The sequence below is a fragment of the Salmo trutta genome, chromosome 8, assembly GCF_901001165.1.
Source record: "Salmo trutta chromosome 8, fSalTru1.1, whole genome shotgun sequence".
NCBI lineage: Eukaryota > Metazoa > Chordata > Actinopteri > Salmoniformes > Salmonidae > Salmo > Salmo trutta.
The window spans coordinates 19,071,801-19,091,924 of NC_042964.1; the positions used below are offsets into that span (position 1 = coordinate 19,071,801).

A 20,124-nucleotide genomic window follows, 5' to 3' on the forward strand; every position below is an offset into this window, starting at 1 on the left:
CTAGGACATTATGTTATACAATGCATGCATGTTTTGTTCAATCAAGTTCATATTTATATCAAAAAACAGCTTTTTTACATTAGCATGTGACGTTCAGAACTAGCATACCCCCCGCAAACTTCCGGTGAATTTACTAAATTACTCACGATAAACGTTCACAAAAAACATAACAATTATTTTAAGAATTATAGATACAGAACTCCTCTATGCACTCGATATGTCCGATTTTAAAATAGCTTTTCGGTGAAAGCACATTTTGCAATATTCTCAGTAGATAGCCCAGCCATCACGGCAAGCCATTTAGACACCGACCAAGTTTAGCCCTGACCAAAGTCAGATTTATATCTGACTTATATTTATAAATTTATATTTATATTTATATAAGAAAAATGTTATTACCTTTGGTGTTCTTCGTCAGAATGCACTCCCAGGACTTCTACTTCAATAACAAATGTTGGTTTGGTCCCAAATAATCCATTGTTATATCCAAACAGCGGCGTTTTGTTCGTGCGTTCAAGACACTATCCGAATGGTAAAGAAGGGTTACGAGCATGACGCATTTCGTGACAAAAAAATTCAAAATATTCCATTACCGTACTTCGAAGCATGTCAACCGCTGTTTCAAATCAATTTTTATGCTAATTTCATATACCTTTGACTATTGGATGTTCTTATAGGCACTTTAGTATTGCCAGTGTAACAGTATAGCTTCCGTCCCTCTCCTCGCTCCTACCTGGGCTCGAACCAGGAGCACATCGACAACAGCCACCCTCGAAGCATCGTTACCCTCGCTCCACAAAAGTCGCGGCCCTTGCAGAGCAAGGGGAACAACTACTCCAAGTCTCAGAGCGAGTGACGTTTGAAACGCTATTATTGCGCACCACCGCTAACTAGCTAGCCATTTCACATCGGTTACACCAGCCTAATCTCGGGAGTTGATAGGCTTGAAGGCATGAACAGCTCAGTGCTTGAAGCACAGCGAAGAGCTGCTGGCAAATGCAGGAAAGTGCTGTTTGAATGAATGCTTACGAGCCTGCTGCTGCCTACCACCACTCAGTCAGACTGCTCTATCAAATATCAAATCATAGACTTAATTATAACATAATAACACACACAAATACGAGCCTTCGGTCATTAATATGGTCGAATCCGGAAACTATAATTTCGAAAACAAAACGTTTATTCTTTCAGTGAAATATGGAACCGTTACGTATTTTATCGAACGGGTGGCAACCCTAAGTTGTTATGTCATAATTATGTACAATTCTGGCTAATTAAATACGGTCTTTGTTAGGAAGAAATGGTCTTCACACAGTTCGCAACGAGCCAGGCGGCCCAAACTGCTGTATATACTCTCAAGAGAAGTGAAACTATTTCCCTAGTTAAAAGAAATTCATGTTAGCAGGCAATATGAACTAAATATGCAGGTTTAAAAATATATATTTGTGTATTGATTTTAATGAAAAGCATTGATGTTTATGGTTAGGTACATTGGTGCAACGACAGTGCTTTTCTCGCGAATGCGCTTGTTAAATCATCACCCGTTTGGCGAAGTAGGCTGTGATTCGATGATAAATTAACAGGCACCGCATCGATTATATGCAACTCAGGACACGCTAGTTAACCTAGTAATATCATCAACCATGTGTAGTTAACTAGTGATTATGTTAAGATCGATTGTTTTTTATAAGATAAGTTTAATGCTAGCTAGCAACTTACCTTGGCTTCTTGCTGCACTTGTGTAACAGGTAGTCAGCCTGCCATGCAGTCTCCTCGTGGAGTGCAATTTAATCAGTCACAATCGGTGTCCAAAAATGCCGATTACCGATTGTTATGAAAACTTGAAATCGGCCCTAATTAATCAGCCATGCCGATTAATCGGTCGACCTCTAGCACAAACCCAGTAGTGTGTCTGAGTCAACTTTCAGAGTCATTTGGTCAGAAGATTAGAAGGATAATTTCTTATCTTTAAAGTTGGCCGGTAGCTTTTTTCTTTCATCTTTCTTTGTTTTGATGGTCACATCCACGAGTGAGACCTGGAGATGTGTGTGTGTGTGTATCTCAGGGTTTGGAGAAAAACATGGGTTTTCTGGTAGGAGACTGTCTGCTGGCTGCAGCCTTCCTCTCGTACATGGGGCCTTTCCTCTCCAACTACAGAGACCAGCTGGTCTCTATCTGGATGAAACAGGTGAGTGGCAATGTCACTGTCTGGATTTCCCTCCACTCTGTCACACTACACCAGTAGGTGGAAATGTATGTATGTGTATATATTATTCACTGTTACCTTCATGTCTCTCTCTCTCACTCATACATTTAACCACATTCTCTGTTGCGGTTTCTTTCTTTCTCCCCTCGCTCTCACTCCCTCTCCCCCTCTCGCTTCCTCTCTCTCCCTCCCCCTCTTTCTTCCTCTCAATCCCTCTCCCCCTCTCACTTCCTCTCCCTCCCCCCTCTCTTTTCCTCTCACTCTCGCTCTCGCCTTTGCCTCCCTCTCATCTCCATCAGGTGCGTGAGTTGGAGGTGCCGTGTTCTCCAGGTTTTAGTTTCGCTGTGTTCCTGTCCAAGCCCACGGCCGTAAGGGACTGGAACATCCAGGGTCTGCCCTCTGATGCCTTCTCCACCGAGAACGGAGTCATCGTCACCCGCGGCAACCGGTCCGACAACACACACACACATCCAGTAGAGACTAGCAACGTTATTCAGTTCTCTCCGTCTTTGCTTAGTGCTTAGTTTCATATTGCTAATATTACTTCAGTAGTCTAAACGAGACAAAACCGCTCAATTAAATCAAACAAACATTACACCTATCTCAGTCTCACAGACCTCACGGATGAGGCTAAGAAGACATACTAGAGTTTGGGTGTTGTGGCTACTGTCTAGCTTGATCATGTAAACGTATTGCTTCTCTTTGTTTTTCCCAAGATGGCCACTGATGGTGGACCCACAAGGCCAAGCCCTGAAGTGGATCAAAAATATGGAGATGAAGAGGGTGAGACCTGCTTTGTACAAATGATGTCTCTCTCTCTCTCTCTCTCTCTCTCTCTCTCTCTCTCTCTCTCTCTCTCTCTCTCTCTCTCTCTCTCTACCACACACACACACACACACACCTTCTCTCTCCTCGCTCTCGCATTTCTCTCTGCCACTGTCTACTTTCATGGTATTGGCCTCGTACTCGCTGCATTGTGTGTTTGTCGACGCATTCCATGTAACATGAATACAGTGGGGGGGGAAAGTATTTGATCCCCTGCTGATTTTGTACGTTTGCCCACTGACAAAGAAATGATCAGTCTATAATTTTAATGGTAGGTTTATTTGAACAGTGAGAGACAGAATAACAACAAAAATATAGAGAAAAACGCATGTCAAAAATGTTATAAATTGATTTGCATTTTAATGAGGGAAATAAGTATTTGACCCCCTCTCAATCAGAAAGATTTCTGGCTCCCAGGTGTCTTTTATACAGGTAACGAGCTGAGATTAGGAGCACACTCTTAAAGGGTGTGCTCCTAACCACAGCTTGTTACCTGTATAAAAGACAACTGTCCACAGAAGCAATCAATCAATCAGATTCCAAACTCTCCACCATGGCCAAGACCAAAGAGCTCTCCAATGATGTCAGGGGCAAGATTGTAGACCTACACAAGGCTGGAATGGGCTACAAGACCATCGCCAAGCAGCTTGGTGAGAAGGTGACAACATTTGGTGTGATTATTCGCAAATGGAAGAAACACAAAAGAACTGTCAATATCCCTCGGCCTGGGGCTCCATGCAAGATCTCACCTTGTGGAGTTGCAATGAGCATGAGAACGGTGAGGAATCTGCCCAGAACTACACGGGAGGATCTTGTCAATGATCTCAAGGCAGCTGGGACCATAGTCACCAAGAAAACAATTGGTAACACACTACGCCGTGAAGGACTGAAATCCTGCAGCGCCCGCAAGGTCCCCCTGCTCAAGAATACATATACATGCCCGTCTGAAGTTTGCCAATGAACATCTGAATGATTCAGAGGACAACTGGTGAAAGTGTTGTGGTCAGATGAGACCAAAATGGAGCTCTTTGCCATCAACTCAACTCGCCGTGTTTGGAGGAGGAGGAATACTGCCTATGACTCCAAGAACAACATCTCCACCGTCAAACATGGAGGTGGAAACATTATGCTTTGGGGGTGTTTTTTTGCTAAGGGGACAGGACAACTTCACCGCATCATTTGACGGGGCCATGTACTGTCAAATCTTGGGTGAGAACCTCCTTCCCTCAGCCAGGGCATTGAAAATGGGTCGTGGATGGGTATTCCAGCATGACAATGACCCAAAACACACGGCCAAGGCAACAAAGGAGTGGCTCAAGAAGAAGCACATTAAGGTCCTGGAGTGGCCTAGCCAGTCTCCAGGCCTTAATCCCATTGAAAATCTGTGGAGGGAGCTGAAGGTTCGAGTTGCCAAACGTCAGCCTCAAAACCTTAATGACTTGGAGAAGATCTGCAAAGAGGAGTGGGACAAAATCCCTCCTGAGATGTGTGCAAACTTGGTGGCCAACTACAAGAAACGTCTGACCTCTGTGATTGCCAACCAGGGTTTTGCCACCAAGTACTAAGTCATGTTTTGCAGAGGGGTCAAATACTTATTTCCCTCAATAAAATGCAAATGAATTTATAACATTTTTGACATGTGTTTTTCTGGATTTTTTGTTGTTATTCTGTCTCTCACTGTTCATATAAACCTACCAATAAAATGATAGACTGATCATTTCTTTGTAAGTGGGCAAACGTACAAAATCAGCAGGGGATCAAATAATTTTTTCCCCCACTGTAGATGTAACTTTCTCTTGCTCTCCTCACCCTTGACCTTTACTATACTTACCGTGTTGGAAGGTCACAAGGTCCCTGAAAACATGAAGCATGACATGTACAATATCAAATCAAATGTCATTGGTCACATACACATGGTTAGCAGATGTTATTGCGAGTGTAGCGAAACGAATATCTAACAAGTAATCTAACAATTCCACAACAACTACCTAAGACACACAAATAAGGAAAGGGATGGGTTAAGAATATGTACATATAAATATATGGATGAGCAACGACCGACCGGCATAGACGAGATGCAGTAGTATAAAATACATTATATACATATGGCATGAGTAATGCAAGATATGTAAACATCATTATTAAAGTGGCATTAATACAGTGACTGTCACGCCCTGACCTTAGAGAGATGTTTTATTTTCTTCTAGTTTGGTTAGGTCAGGGTGTGATATGGGGTGGGCAATCTAGGTTGTTGTATTTCTATGTTCCATTCTATGTCTTCTATTTCTTTGTGTTCAGCCGAGTGTGGTTCCTAATCAGAGGCAGCTGTCTATCGTTGTCTCTGATTAGGAATCATACTTAGGCAGCCCTTTTTTCCCCCCTGCTTCTGTTGTGGGATCTTGTTTTTGTCAGCTCAGTAAGCGTGCAGAACGTGACGTTTGTTTTTCCTTGGTTTGTTAATTTGTTTGAGTGTTCTGAGTTACTATAAATATGAGCACTTTCCAGGCTGCACCTTGGTCTACTCATTACGACGATCGTCACAGACTAGTAAAGTGACTAGTGATCCATTTGTTAGAGTGGCCAATGATTTCAAGTCTGTATGTAGGCAGCATCCTCTCTGTGTTAGTGATGGCTATACAGTAACATTAATTATATACAGTAGTGTATCTGTAAAATGGTATAGAATCTGCTTGATCCCCTCTGTCGAAGACGCTTGGGCCTTCTTTTTTGATATTTTCAGTGGTATTGTTAACAAACACGCCCCCATAAAGAAAATGAGAATTAAAAACAGGTTCAGACCCTGGTTCGACCGTGATCTTGCAAAGTTGCTCCACCTCAAGAATTGAATTTGGCGAAAGGCTCGGCACACGCATACTCAGGCTGACTGGCTCTCGTTCAGGCAAATGAGAAATAAGTGCACTCAGGCGATCCGGAAGGCCAAAGTTAGTTACTTTAAGGAGCAGTTCTCTCTCTGTGGGTCTAACCCCAAGAAGTTCTGAAAAACGGTTAAAGACCTGGAGAATAAACCCTCCTCCTCACAGCTGCCCATGTCCCTTAATGTTGAGGATGTGGTTGTTACTGACAAGAAGCAAGTGGCTGAGCTCTTTAATCACCACTTCATTAAATCAGGATTCCTATTTGACTCAGCCATGCCTCCTTGCCTGTCCAACATTTCCTCATTTCCCACCCCTTCTAATGCGACTATCCCCGATGCTTCTCCATCTTTTTCCCCTGCCCCGCTACAAAGTTTCTCCCTGAAGGCAGTCACTGAGTCTGAGGTGCTAAAGGAGCTCCTGAAATTCTGGGTCCGATGGTTTAGACCCTTTATTCTTTAAGGTTGCGGCCCCTATCACCAAGCCTATCTCCGACCTTTTTAACCTGTCTCTCCTCTCTGGGGAGGTTCCCATTGCTTGGAAGGCAGCCACGGTGAATCCTTTATTTAAAGGGGGAGATCAAGCTGATCCTAATTGCTATAGGCCATCTATTTTGCCCTGTTTATCAAAAGTGTTGGAAAAACTTGACTGGCTTTCTTGATGACTTTAGTATTCTGATATAGAAGACAGAATTCCCAGCTTACAATAGTCAAAATGTTTATTCACGAGGGCACTCTAAAGTCAAAAATGAGGACCCAGTCCTTCTATAATACACACACATTCCTGTCTTTAGACCACTCCCTGCTCAAACAACCACTAACCACAAAGAACCATACATTTAGTCCCATCCTTCAAGGCTTTCACCTCCCCTCCCCCGTTGGAGCCATCTTGGTTTGAAAACCTCTAATGATTTCCTATTATCTACTCTACAACTTCACTCTGCTTACATCTCTACTAAAGAATATAAAACCCTAGTATTACAATTCTAACAGATCTACACACATCCTCGTTTTATCTTCTCATGCTTCTGAAACATTTCACACTATCATACAATTTCAGAGTGGAACACTTTAGCCATTATTCTAAAACATACAAATTATTCTATCATATTCTCTCTGGTATGCAATCTGGTTTATGCTCAGGTTATAGACGTGTCACTACATTAAAGGTCCTCAATGAAGGCCCCACGCTCTTCTCAATTTACATCAACAAGATAGCTCAGGCAGTAGGAAGCTTTCTCATCCATTTATATGCAGATGATACAGTCTTATACTCAGCTGGCCCCTCCCCGGATTTTGTGTTAAACACTCTAGAAAAAAGCTTTCTTAGTGTCCAACAAGCTTTCTCTGCCCTTAACCTTGTTCTGAACACCTCCAAAACAAAGGTCATGTGGTTTGGTAAGAAGAATGTCCCTCTCCCCATAGGTGTTATTACTACCTCTGAGGGTTTAGAGCTTGAGGTAGTCCCTTCATACAAGTACTTGGGAGTATGGCTAGACGGTACACTGTCCTTCTCTCAGCACATATCAAAGCTGCAGGCTAAAGTTAAATCTAGACTTGGTTTCCTCTATCGTAATCACTCCTCTTTCACCCCAGCTACCAAACTAACCCTGATTCAGATGACCATCCAACCCTTGCTAGATTACGGAGACATAATTTATAGATCAGCAGGTAAGGGTGCTCTCGAGCGACTAGATGATCTTTACCATTCGGCCATCAGATTTGCTACCAGTGCTCCTTATAGGACACATCACTGCACTCTATACTCTTCTGTAAACTGGTCATCTCTGTATACCCGTTGCAAGACCCACTGGTTGATGTTTATTTATAAAACCCTCTTAGGCCTCACTCCCCTCTATCTGAGATATCTACTGCAGCCCTCCACATACAACACCCGTTCTGCCAGTCACATTCTGTTAAAAGTCTCCAAAGCATACACATCCCTGGGTCCCTCGTCTTTTCAGTTCCCTGCAGCTAGCGACTGGAACGAGCTGCAACAAACACTCAAACTGGACAGTTTTATCTCAATCTCTTCATTCAAAGACTCAATCATGGACAATCTTACTGACAGTTGTGGCTGCTTTGCTTGATGTATTGTTGTCTCTACCTTCTTGCCCTTTGTGCTGTTGTCTGTGTCCAATAATGTTTGTACTATGTTTTGTGCTGCTACCATGTTGTGCTGCTGCCGTGTTGTATTGCTGCCATGTTGTGTTGCTGCCATGTTGTTGTCTGTTGTGTTACTACCATGCTGTGTTGTCATGTGTTGCTGCCTTGCTATGTTGTTGTCTTAGGTCTGTCTTTATGTAGTGTTGTGTTTTCTCTCGTCGTTGTGTTTTGTCCTATATTTTTATTTCATTGTTTTTATTTTGAATCCCAGCCCCTGTCCCCGCAGGAGACCTTTTGCCTTTTGGTAGGCCGTCGTTGTAAATAACAATTTGTTCTTAACTGACTTGCCGAGTTAAATGACAGTTAAATAAAATATCCCCTCAAGGAGCCAAATGGAGCCAGATTCTCCACTGTAATCCCATCAACAAAGCACATTTGAGACAGGTTTTGACAGTTGAATGCTTTTAGTTAGGACCAGTAGGCTTCCTTCATCAAATAAGATCCTTTCAGCACAGAGACACACGCGCCCGCTCGCAAGCCACAAACACACACAGTGACCCAGGTGAACAAGGAGGAAGTTTACAACTTCATTTTTTCCTCCCCAGCTCTGTGGTTTCTCTCCTCCTTTCTTTCCTCCTTCTCTCCTCCTTTCTTCAGACACTTGTTGTATGTGTTCATTCACTCCTTTTGGCATTTTAAGAGGCAGTTTGGCCCTCTCGGTCAGTAAGGTAACGTCAGTAAAAAACAGTACATTTCTTCAAAAGGCACCTTTTGTGTGTGTGTGTCTGTGTCTGTGTGTGTTTGAAAGAAACAGAGAGAGAATAGGTAGGTGTGTGTAGTTAACCTAAGAGTGAGTGATGGTGAAGGGAGGGAGCGGGGAAGAGAGAGTGACTCAGGCACCCCTTCTGTTTTTCTCAGTCTAGACCAGTCTGTGGGTCACCATGCCTTTTTTTCTGCCACTCTCAGACAAGACAGACGACACCAATTTTCACCCACGTCTGGCCAGGACTACCTTTCCTCTCTTCTCCTCTCATCTCTTCTCTGGCCAATTTCTCTTCTGATGTACACTACCGTTCAAAAGTTTGGGGTCACTTAGAAATGTCCTTGTTTTTGAAAGAAAAGCTTATTTATTGTCCTGCAAAACACCAGTCTCAACGTCAACAGTGAAGAGGCGACTCCGGGATGCTGGCCTTCTAGGCAGAGTTCCTCTGTCCAGTGTCTGTGTTCTTTTTCCCGTCTTAATCTTTTATTTTTATTGGCCAGTGTGAGATATGGCTTTTCCTTTGCAATTCTGCCTTGAATGGCCAGCATCCCGGAGTCGCCTCTTCACTGTTGACGTTGAGACTGGTGTTTTGCAGGTACTATTTAATGAAGCTGCCAGTTGAGGACTTGTAAGGCGTCTGTTTCTCAAACTAGACACTCTAATGTACTTGTCCTCTTGCTCAGTTGTGCACTGGGGCCTTCCACTCCTCTTTCTATTCTGGTTAGAGCTAATTTGCGCTGTTCTGTGAAGGGAGTAGTACACAGCTTTGTAAGAGATCTTCAGTTTGTTGGCAATTTCTCGCATGGAATAGCCTTAATTTCTCAGAACAAGAATAGACTGAGGAGTTTCAGAAGAAAGGTCTTTGTTTCTAGCCATTTTGAGCCTGTAATCGAATCCACAAATGCTGATGCTCCAGGTACTCATCTAGTCTAATGAAGGCCAGTTTTATTGCTTCTTTAATCAGTACAACAGTTTTCAGCTGTGCTAACATAATTGCAAAAGGGTTTTCTAATGATACATTATCCTTTTAAAATGATAAACTTGGATTAGCTAACACAACGTTCCATTGGAACACAGGAGTGATGGTTGCTGATAATGGGCCTCTGTACGCCTATGTAGATATTCCATAAACAATCAGCTGTTTCCAGCTACAATAGTCATTTACAACATTAACAATGTCTACACTGTATTTCTGATCAATTTGATGTTATTTTAATGGACAAAAAATTATGCTTTCTTTCAAAAACAAGGACATTTCTAAGTGACCCCAAACTTTTGAACGGTATTGTATGTCCAGGACCCTCCCTCCCTCCCTCCCTCCCTCCCTCCCTCCCTCCCTCCCTCCCTCCCTCCCTCCCTCCCTCCCTCCCTCCTTTGTTCTTTCTCTCCCACTCTGACCTTTCACTCCTTTCTCTAGCTGCTTTTAGCCTAGTCTCATCAGCACCACTCTACTCCAATGCTCTCCTATAATACGTCCAAAACGCTGACATTTGGGGACAATTGGGCAATGGCTTTAACAACGGTAACAGACGTGTAGTGCTGAGCCATTAATCAAAATGTCACAGATTTTTTTGTTTTTTAAACAACAAATTGATCGAGTGTGTTCAATTATTTGAATTTCTTTTTTTTTCTTCTGTGAGCTCAATGCGTACGTTGCGCTGCAGTTTCTCTAGAGATAAATCAGAACATGCCCGAATTGTGCGATGTAGTAGGAAGTTGTAGTTTCCAACAGGCCAATGTTCTACATAGTTTAGCATTGAAAATGTGATAATTAACTACAACGTCCATAATCCATTGCGTGATTGCTTGTCCAGTCTGTGTTTCTTTTACGCCTGCTTCATAAGGGAAAGAAGAATGCAGGACCAAGAGGGGATACATAGAAATAGTGATTATTTTTTTTATGATCGAACCAAAAGTGAAACCGAACCAACCTCAAAAAGCATTGATTGCTCAGTACTACAGGCGTGAAACAATGTCTACTCCTCTCTGACAAAGCTTTTTTGTGTGGTCGTTTTTCACTTTTCACTGTTTGCTTTCTCTTCTCTCATTCACTGGGCTCTCTTCTCTCTCCTTCTCATCTCTCATTTTGTTTCATGCTTTCCATCACTAGTATTTGCTTTTGTTTTGTTTGTTTATTTGTCTTGGTCTCTCCCTCATTCTCTTTCTTTCTCTCGCTTTCTCCCTCTCTCAGGGTCTGAAAGTGATAGACCTTCAGATGCCAGACTTCCTGCGTATCTTGGAGAACGCGGTCCAGTTTGGTTCTCCGGTACTGCTGCAGAACGTCCAGGAGGAACTGGATCCCTCGCTGGCCCCCATCCTCAACAAGTCTCTCACACACGTCGGTGGAAGGCTCCTGTTGAAGTTAGGTGATAAAGAGGTGGAGTACAACCCAGAGTTCAGATTCTACATCACCACCAAGCTGTCCAACCCTCACTACACCCCCGAGATCTCCACCAAGACGACCATCGTCAATTTTGCTGTCAAGGAGCAGGTCGGTACATGTGTTTGTGTGTAATCTTTGCATTTGTATGCGTAATCTGTGTATTCAGATGAGTGTGTTTCGACATGTCCACATCGCGTGTGTGTGTGTATATTTTGAACCTTGTGCCTGTATGGTGTGTATATATGCCAGGGCCTGGAGGCCCAGCTCCTAGGGATCGTGGTGAGGAAGGAGCGTCCAGAGTTAGAGGAGCAGAAAGACTCTCTAGTCATCAACATCGCCTCTGGCAAGAGGAAACTACAGGAGCTGGAGGACGAGATCCTCAGGTACATTTACATTTGAGTCATTTAGCAGACGCTCTTATCCAGAGCAACTTACAGGAGCAATTAGGGTTAAGTGCCTTGCTCAAGGGCACATCGACAGATTTTTCACCTAGTCGGCTTGTGGATTCGTACCAGCGACCTTTCGGTTACTAGCCCAATGCTCTTAACCGCTAGGCCAACTGCCACCCCATTCTACACTACTATACATACACTACTACATACTACACCACTATACATACTACACTACTACATACTACACTACTATACATACTACACTACTACATTCTACACTACTATACATACTCCACTACTACATACTACACTACTATACATACTACACTACTATACATACTACACTACTATACACACTACACTACTATACGTAATACGCTACTACATACTACACTACTATACACACTACACTACAATACATATTACACTAGTATACGTAATACACTACTACATACTACACTACTATACATACTACACTACTATACATACTACACTACTATACGTACTACACTACTACATACTACACTACTATACACACTATACTACTATACGTAATACACTACTACACTACTATACACACTACAGTCATGGCCAAAAGTTTTGAGAATGACACAAATATTAATTTTCACAAAGTTTGCTGCTTCAGTGTCTTTAGATATTTTTGTAAAATGTTACTATGGAATACTGAAGTATAATTACAAACATTTCATAAGTGTCAAAGGCTTTTATTGACAATTACATGAAGTTGATGCAAAGAGTCAATATTTGCAGTGACCCTTCTTTTTCAAGACCTCTGCAATCCGCCCTGGCATGCTGTCAATTAACTTCTGAGCCACATCCTGACTGATGTTAGCCCATTCTTGCATAATCAATGCTTGGAGTTTGTCAGAATTTGTGGGTTTTTGTTTGTCCACCCACCTCTTGAGGATTGACCACAAGTTCTCAATGGGATTAAGGTCTGGGGAGTTTCCTAGTTATCACTTTTGCCTTATGGCAAGGTGCTCCATCATGCTGGAAAAGGCATTGTTCATCACCAAACTGTTCCTGGATGGTTGGGAGAAGTTGTTCTCGGAGGATGTGTTGGTACCATTCTTTATTCATGGCTGTGTTCTTAGGCAAATTGTGAGTGAGCCCACTCCCTTGGCTGAGAAGCAACCCCACACATGAATGGTCTCAGGTAGAGGTTGACCGATTAATCGGAATGGCCGATTAATTAGGGCCGGTTTCAAGTTTTTGTAACAATCGGAAATCGGTATTTTTGAACACCGATTTGGCCGATTTGTTTGTTATTTTTTTGTTGTTGTTTTTTTACACCTTTACCTTTTTTACACCTAGGCAAGTCAGTTAAGAACACATTCTTATTTTCAATGACGGCCTAGGAACGGTGGGTTAACTGCCTTGTTCAGGGGCAGAACGACAGATTTTTACCTTGTTTGTCCAACGCTCTAACCACCTGCCTTACATTGTACTCCACAAGGAGCCTGCGTGGCAGGCTGGCTACCTGTTACGCGAGGGCAGCAAGAAGCCAAGGTAAGTTGCTAGCTAACATTAACCTCTCTGGGACATGTGGGACGCTAGCAAATTCAAAACAACAAAAATCTCACAATTCTGATTTCTCAAACATACAACTATTATATCCCATTTTAAAGATACACTTCTCGTTAATCCAACCACATTGTCCGATTTCAAAAAGGCTTTACGGCGAAAGCATAACATTAGATTAAGTTAGGACAGCGCCGAAACAAGTAAAACCACACAGCCATTTTCCAAGCAAGGAGAGGCGTCACAAAAACCAGAAATACAGCTAAAATTAATCACTAACCTTTGAAGATCTTCATCAGATGACACTCCCAGGACTCAATGTTACACAATACATGTATGTTTTGTTCGATAAAGTTCATATTTATATCCATAAACCCCATTTTACATTGGCACGTGATGTTCAGAAATGTTTTTCCTCCCAAAACTTCCGGTGAATGAGCACATCAATTTACAAAAATACTCATCATAAACGTTGATAAAATTTACAACAGTTATTGAAAGAATTATAGAGACACTTCTCCTTAATGCAACCGCTGTGTCAGATTTCAAAATAGCTTTACGGTGAAAGCACATTGTTCAATATTCTGAGTACAGAGCTCAGCCATCAAAGCAAGCTATACAGTTACCCGCCAAGTTCTGGAGTCAGCAAAACTCAGAAATAGTATTATAAATCTTCACTTACCTTTGCTGATCTTCGTCGGAATGCACTCCCAGGACTCCCACTTCCACAAGAAATGTTTGTTTTGTTCGATAAACTCCATGTTTATGTCCAGATCACTAATCCAAAGGCATAATGCGAGAGCGCAAAACCCGAGACGAAAAGTCAAATAGTTCCATTACCGTTCGTAGAAACATGTCAAACGATGTTTACAATCAATCTTTAGGGTCTTTTTAACATAAATCTTCGATAATATTCCAACCGGACAATAGCGAATTCATTACAGAGGAAAAAGAAGGAACGTTGCGCCTGCTTGCCCGCGCAGTAAACAACTCGTTGGTCTCTGGCTTGAGACTGGTCTTATTCTCTCCCCAGTAACAGTAGAAGCATGAAACAAGGTTCTAAAGACTGTTGACATCTAGTGGAAGCCTTAGGAAGTGCAAAATGACCCCACAGACACTGTAGTTTGGAAAGGCAATCAGTTGAAAAACTACAAACCACTTCCTGGTTGGATTTTTTTCTCAGATTTTTGCCTGCCATATGAGTTCTGTTATACTCACAGACATCATTCAAACAGTTTTAGAAACTTCAGAGTGTTTCTATCCAAATCTACTAATAATATGCATATCCTACTTTCTGGGCCCGAGTAGCAGGCAGTTTAATTTGGGCACGTCATTCATCTGAATTTCCGAATACTGCCCCCTGTCACTAAAAAGTTAAACTTATAAAAAACAATCAATCTTCACATAATCACTAGTTAACTACACATGGTTGATGATATTACTAGTTTATCTAGCGTGTCCTGCGTTGCGTATAATCGATGCGGTGCCTGTTAATTTCTCAACGAATCACAGCCTACTTCGCCAAATGGGTGATGATTTAGCACTGTCGTTGCACCTAACCATAAACATCAATGCCTTTCTTTAAAATCAATACACAAGTATATATTTTTAAACCTGCATATTTAGTTAATATTGCCTGCTAACATGAATTTCTTATAATTCGGGAAATTGTGTCACTTCTCTTGCGTTCCGTGCAAGCTGTCAGGGTATATGCAGCAGTTTGGGCCGCCTGGCTGGTTGCGAACTGTGTGAAGTCCATTTATTCCTAACAAAGACCGTAATTAATTTGCCAGAATTGTACATAATTATGACATCACATTGAAGGTTGTACAATGTAACAGCAATATTTAGACTTAGGGATGCCACCCGTTAGATAAAATATGCAACGGTTCCGTATTTCACTGAAAGAATAAACATTTTGTTTTCGAAATGATAGTTTCCGGATTCGACCATATGAATGACCAAAGGCTCGTATTTGGGTGTGTTATTATGTTATAATTAAGTCTATGATTTGATATTTGATAGAGCAGTCTGACTGAGCGATGGTAGGCAGCAGCAGGCTCGTAAGCATTCATTCAAACAGCACTTTCGTGCGTTTGCCAGCAGCTCTTCGCAATTCTTCAAGCATTGAGCTGTTCATGACTTCAAGCCTATCAACTCCCGAGATTAGGCTGGTGTAACTGATGTGAATTGGCTAGCTAGTTAGCGGGGTGCGAGCTAATAGCGTTTCAAACGTCACTCGCTCTGAGACTTGGAGTAGTGGTTCCCCTTGCTCTGCAAGGGCCGCGGCTTTTGTGGAGCGATGGGCAACGATGCTTCGAGGGTGGCTGTTGTCGATGTGTTCCTGGTTCGATCACAGGTAGGGGCGAGGAGAGGGACGGAAGCTATACTGTTACACTGGCAATACTAAAGTGCCTATAAGAACATCCAATAGTCAAAGGTATATGAAATACAAATGGTATAGAGAGAAATAGTCCTATAATTCCTATAATAACTACAACCTAAAACTTCTTACCTGGGAATATTGAAGACTCATGTTAAAAGAAACCACCAGCTTTCATATGTTCTCATGTTCTGAGCAAGGAACTTAAACGTTTTACATGGCACATATTGCACTTTTACTTTCTTCTCCAACACTTTGTTTTTGCATTATTTAAACCAAATTGAACAAGTTTCATTATTTATTTGAGGCTAAATTGATTTTATTGATGTATTATATTAAGTTAAAATAAGTGTTCATTCAGTATTGCTGTAATTGTCATTATTACAAACAACAACAAAAAAATCGGCCGATTAATCGGCACCGGCTTTTTCTGGCCTGCCAATAATCGGTATCGGTATCGGTGTTGAAAAATCATAATCGGTCGACCTCTAGTCTCAGGATGCTTTACTGTTGGCATGACACAGGACTGATGGTAGCGCTCACCTTGTCTTCTCCGGACAAGCTTTTTTCCGGATGCCCCAAACAATCGAAAAGGGGATTCATCAGAGAAAATGACTTTACCCCAGTCCTCAGCAGTACCTTTTGCAGAATATCAGTCTGTCCCTGATGTTTTTCCTTGAGAGAAGTGGCTTCGCCTCACTGTGCGTGCAGATGCACACACACCTGCCTGCTGCCATTCCTGAGCAAGCTCTGCACTGGTGGTGCCCCAATCCCGCAGCTGAATCAACTTTAGGAGACGGTCCTGGCGCTTGCTGGACTTTCTTGGGCGCCCTGAAGCCTTCTTCACAACAATTGAACCGCTCTCCTTGAAGTTCTTGATGATCCGATAAATGTTTGATTTAGGTGCAATCTTATTGGCAGCAATATCCTTGCCTGTGAAGCCCTTTTTGTGCAAAGCAATGATGACGGCACGTGTTTCCTTGCAAGTAACCATGGTTGACAGAGGAAGAACAATGATTCCAAGCACCTCCCTCCTTTTGAAGCTTCCAGTCTGTTATTCGAACTCAATCAGCATGACAGAGTGATCTCCAGCCTTGTCCTTGTCAACACTCACACCTGTGTTAATGAGAGAATCACTGACATGATGTCAGCTGGTCCTTTTGTGGCAGGGCTTAAATGCAGTCGAAATGTTTTTGGGGGATTCAGTTCCTTTTTATGGCAAAGAGGGACTTTGCAATTAATTGCAATTCATCTGATCACTCTTCATAACATTCTGGAGTATATGCAAATTGCCATCATACAAACTGAGGCAGCAGACTATTTGAAATTAATATTTGTGTCATTCTCAAAACCTTTGGCCACGACTGTACACTACTACACATTATACAATACTACACTACTACATACTACACTACATCATACACTCTTTGAAAAAATGGGTTCCATACGGGTTCTGCGACTGTCTCCATAGGATAACCCCTTTTGGTTCCAGGTAGAACTTTTTGGGGTTCCATGTAGAACCCTCTGTGGAAAGGGTTCTACATGGAACCCAAAAGGGTTCTACCTGGAACCAAAAGTGGTTCTTCAAAGAGTTCTCCTATGGGACAGCTGAAAACCCCTTTTGGTTCTAGATAGCACCTTTTTTTGCAAGTGTGTACTACACTACTACATACTACACTAATAGTTAATAGTAATACTACACTACTTTATTACACTGACCCATTATACTGACCCAACTGTCTGTTAATGCCCTAGCTACAATTTCCACATGACATTTTAGTCATGTTCTAGTTATTTTATTATTTCTGTTATTGAATTTATTTTATTCAGAATTATTTACAACACGTGCATTTAAATGAAAAGAAACAAGCATATACAGTAGAATGATCTTCCCAATTAAAGCCTTCTTCAGAAAAGTGCTGGTAACAATCACTGTGCTAGAAAAAGTATTTTAGAATAATAAGTGTATGTATTGCAGGCTGTTGAATGAGGCAACGGGTTCTCTCCTGGATGATGTTCAGCTGGTGAACACCCTGCAGACATCTAAAGTGACGGCCACAGAGGTCTCAGAACAACTGGAGACCAGCGAACTGACTGAGATCAAGATCGACACGGCCAGAGAGGTGAGGAGGGAGGGAGGGAGGGTAGGAGAGAGGGAGGGAGGGAGGGAAGGAGGGGGTGAGGCGGGAGGGAGAAAGGGAGAATAAAGAGGTGGAGGGAGCAGGACAGAAAGAGTGATGACAGAGCAGAAATGGTCTTACACTGCATAAGGGTCCTTAAAGTTGTATAAATTACTGTAGACATAACAGAACGTTATGTATCTTTATGTCAGGTATATTTGCTTTATAACCGCTACATCATCACCATTCTAAGTTAAGTGTTACTGACCATGCCAAAATAAATGTCTGTTTTCATGAAAGCCATATATCCGTGTCCTCCCCTCTAGGCGTACCGTCCTTGTGCCCAGCGGGCCTCTATCCTGTTCTTTGTATTAAACGATATGGGCCGTATTGACCCCATGTACCAGTTCAGTCTGGATGCCTACATAGACCTGTTCAACCTCAGCATAGAGAAGAGTCAGCGCTCACACAAACTGGACGAGAGGATCGCCAACCTCAATGACTACCACACATACGCTGTTTACAGGTACAACATAATATAACCTCAACGACTACCACACATACCGCCGTCTACAGGTACAACATAATATAACCTCAACGACTACCACACATACCGCCGTCTACAGGTACAACATAATATAACCTCAACAACTACCACACATACCGCCGTCTACAGGTACAACATAATATAACCTCAACTACTACCACACATACCGCCGTCTACAGGTACAACATAATATAACCTCAACGACTACCACACATACCGCCGTCTACAGGTACAACATAATATAACCTCAACGACTACCACACATACGCTGTCTACAGGTACAACATAATATAAACTCAACGACTACCACACATACCGCCGTCTACAGGTACAACATAATATAACCTCAACGACTACCACACATACCGCCGTCTACAGGTACAACATAATATAACCTCAACGACTACCACACATACCGCCGTCTACAGGTACAACATAATATAACCTCAACGACTACCACACATACGCTGTCTACAGGTACAACATAATATAAACTCAACGACTACCACACATACCGCCGTCTACAGGTACAACATAATATAACCTCAACGACTACCTCACATACCGCCGTCTACAGGTACAACATAATATAACCTCAACGACTACCACACATACCGCCGTCTACAGGTACAACATAATATAACCTCAACGACTACCACACATACCGCCGTCTACAGGTACAACATAATATAACCTCAACGACTACCACACATACCGCCGTCTACAGGTACAACATAATATAACCTCAACGACTACCACACATACCGCCGTCTACAGGGACAACATAATATAACCTCAACGACTACCACACATACCGCCGTCTACAAGTACAACATAATATAACCTCAACGACTACCACACATACCGCCGTCTACAGGTACAACATAATATAACCTCAACGACTACCACACATACGCTGTCTACAGGTACAACATAATATAAACTCAACGACTACCACACATACCGCCGTCTACAGGTACAACATAATATAACCTCAACGACTACCACACATACCGCCGTCTACAGGTACAACATAATATAACCTCAACGACTACCACACATACGCTGTCTACAGGTACAACATAATATAAACTCAACGACTACCACACATACCGCCGTCTACAGGTACAACATAATATAACCTCAACGACTACCACACATACCGCCGTCTACAGGTACAACATAATATAACCTCAACGACTACCTCACATACCGCCGTCTACAGGTACAACATAATATAACCTCAACGACTACCACACATACCGCCGTCTACAGGTACAACATAATATAACCTCAACGACTACCACACATACCGCCGTCTACAGGTACAACATAATATAACCTCAACGACTACCACACATACCGCCGTCTACAGGTACAACATAATATAACCTCAACGACTACCACACATACCGCCGTCTACAGGGACAACATAATATAACCTCAACGACTACCACACATACCGCCGTCTACAAGTACAACATAATATAACCTCAACGACTACCACACATACGCTGTCTACAGGGACTGAACTCGGATAATGATAGGAATGATGATGAATTTTGGAATAGTGTGCATTTAAATGTGAAGCTATTTTACAGGACCAAAAGTTTGGAATAGGTAACAAAATAACACACAGACCATGCTTTAGATACTAGATACAGATTACCATAGAGATACAATAGAGTCCTGTACTGTTTAACCTCTTCTTCCGGTGTGTGTACTACCGAAGTTTGATCAAGACTGTCCCCGTCTTCTCCAGGTACACGTGTCGTGGTCTGTTTGAGGTCCACAAGCTGCTCTTCAGTTTCCAGATTTGTGCTAAGATCCTGGAGGTGGCTGGTAAACTCAACATGGACGAATACAGCTTCTTCCTCAGGGGAGGATTGGTGAGACACACACACACACACACACACACACACAGAACAGACTGAATGTGCCATTCAATTCATCACAATTGTATTAATCCTATGAGGATTAATGAG

General features: G+C 42.3%; 1 protein-coding gene across 1 annotated transcript in view; it reads left to right on the top strand.

Moving 5' to 3' along the window:
• dnah2 (dynein, axonemal, heavy chain 2) overlaps positions 1-20,124 on the top strand; it is a gene marked incomplete in the record, with an annotated part of 180,590 nt that overhangs the window by 143,721 nt on the left and 16,745 nt on the right. Inside the window, 8 exon segments of the mRNA XM_029760275.1 lie at positions 2,066-2,188; positions 2,506-2,654; positions 2,923-2,989; positions 10,964-11,263; positions 11,405-11,538; positions 17,451-17,595; positions 17,919-18,118; positions 19,902-20,028. Of these exon segments, the coding sequence (XP_029616135.1) occupies positions 2,066-2,188; positions 2,506-2,654; positions 2,923-2,989; positions 10,964-11,263; positions 11,405-11,538; positions 17,451-17,595; positions 17,919-18,118; positions 19,902-20,028 (1,245 nt within the window).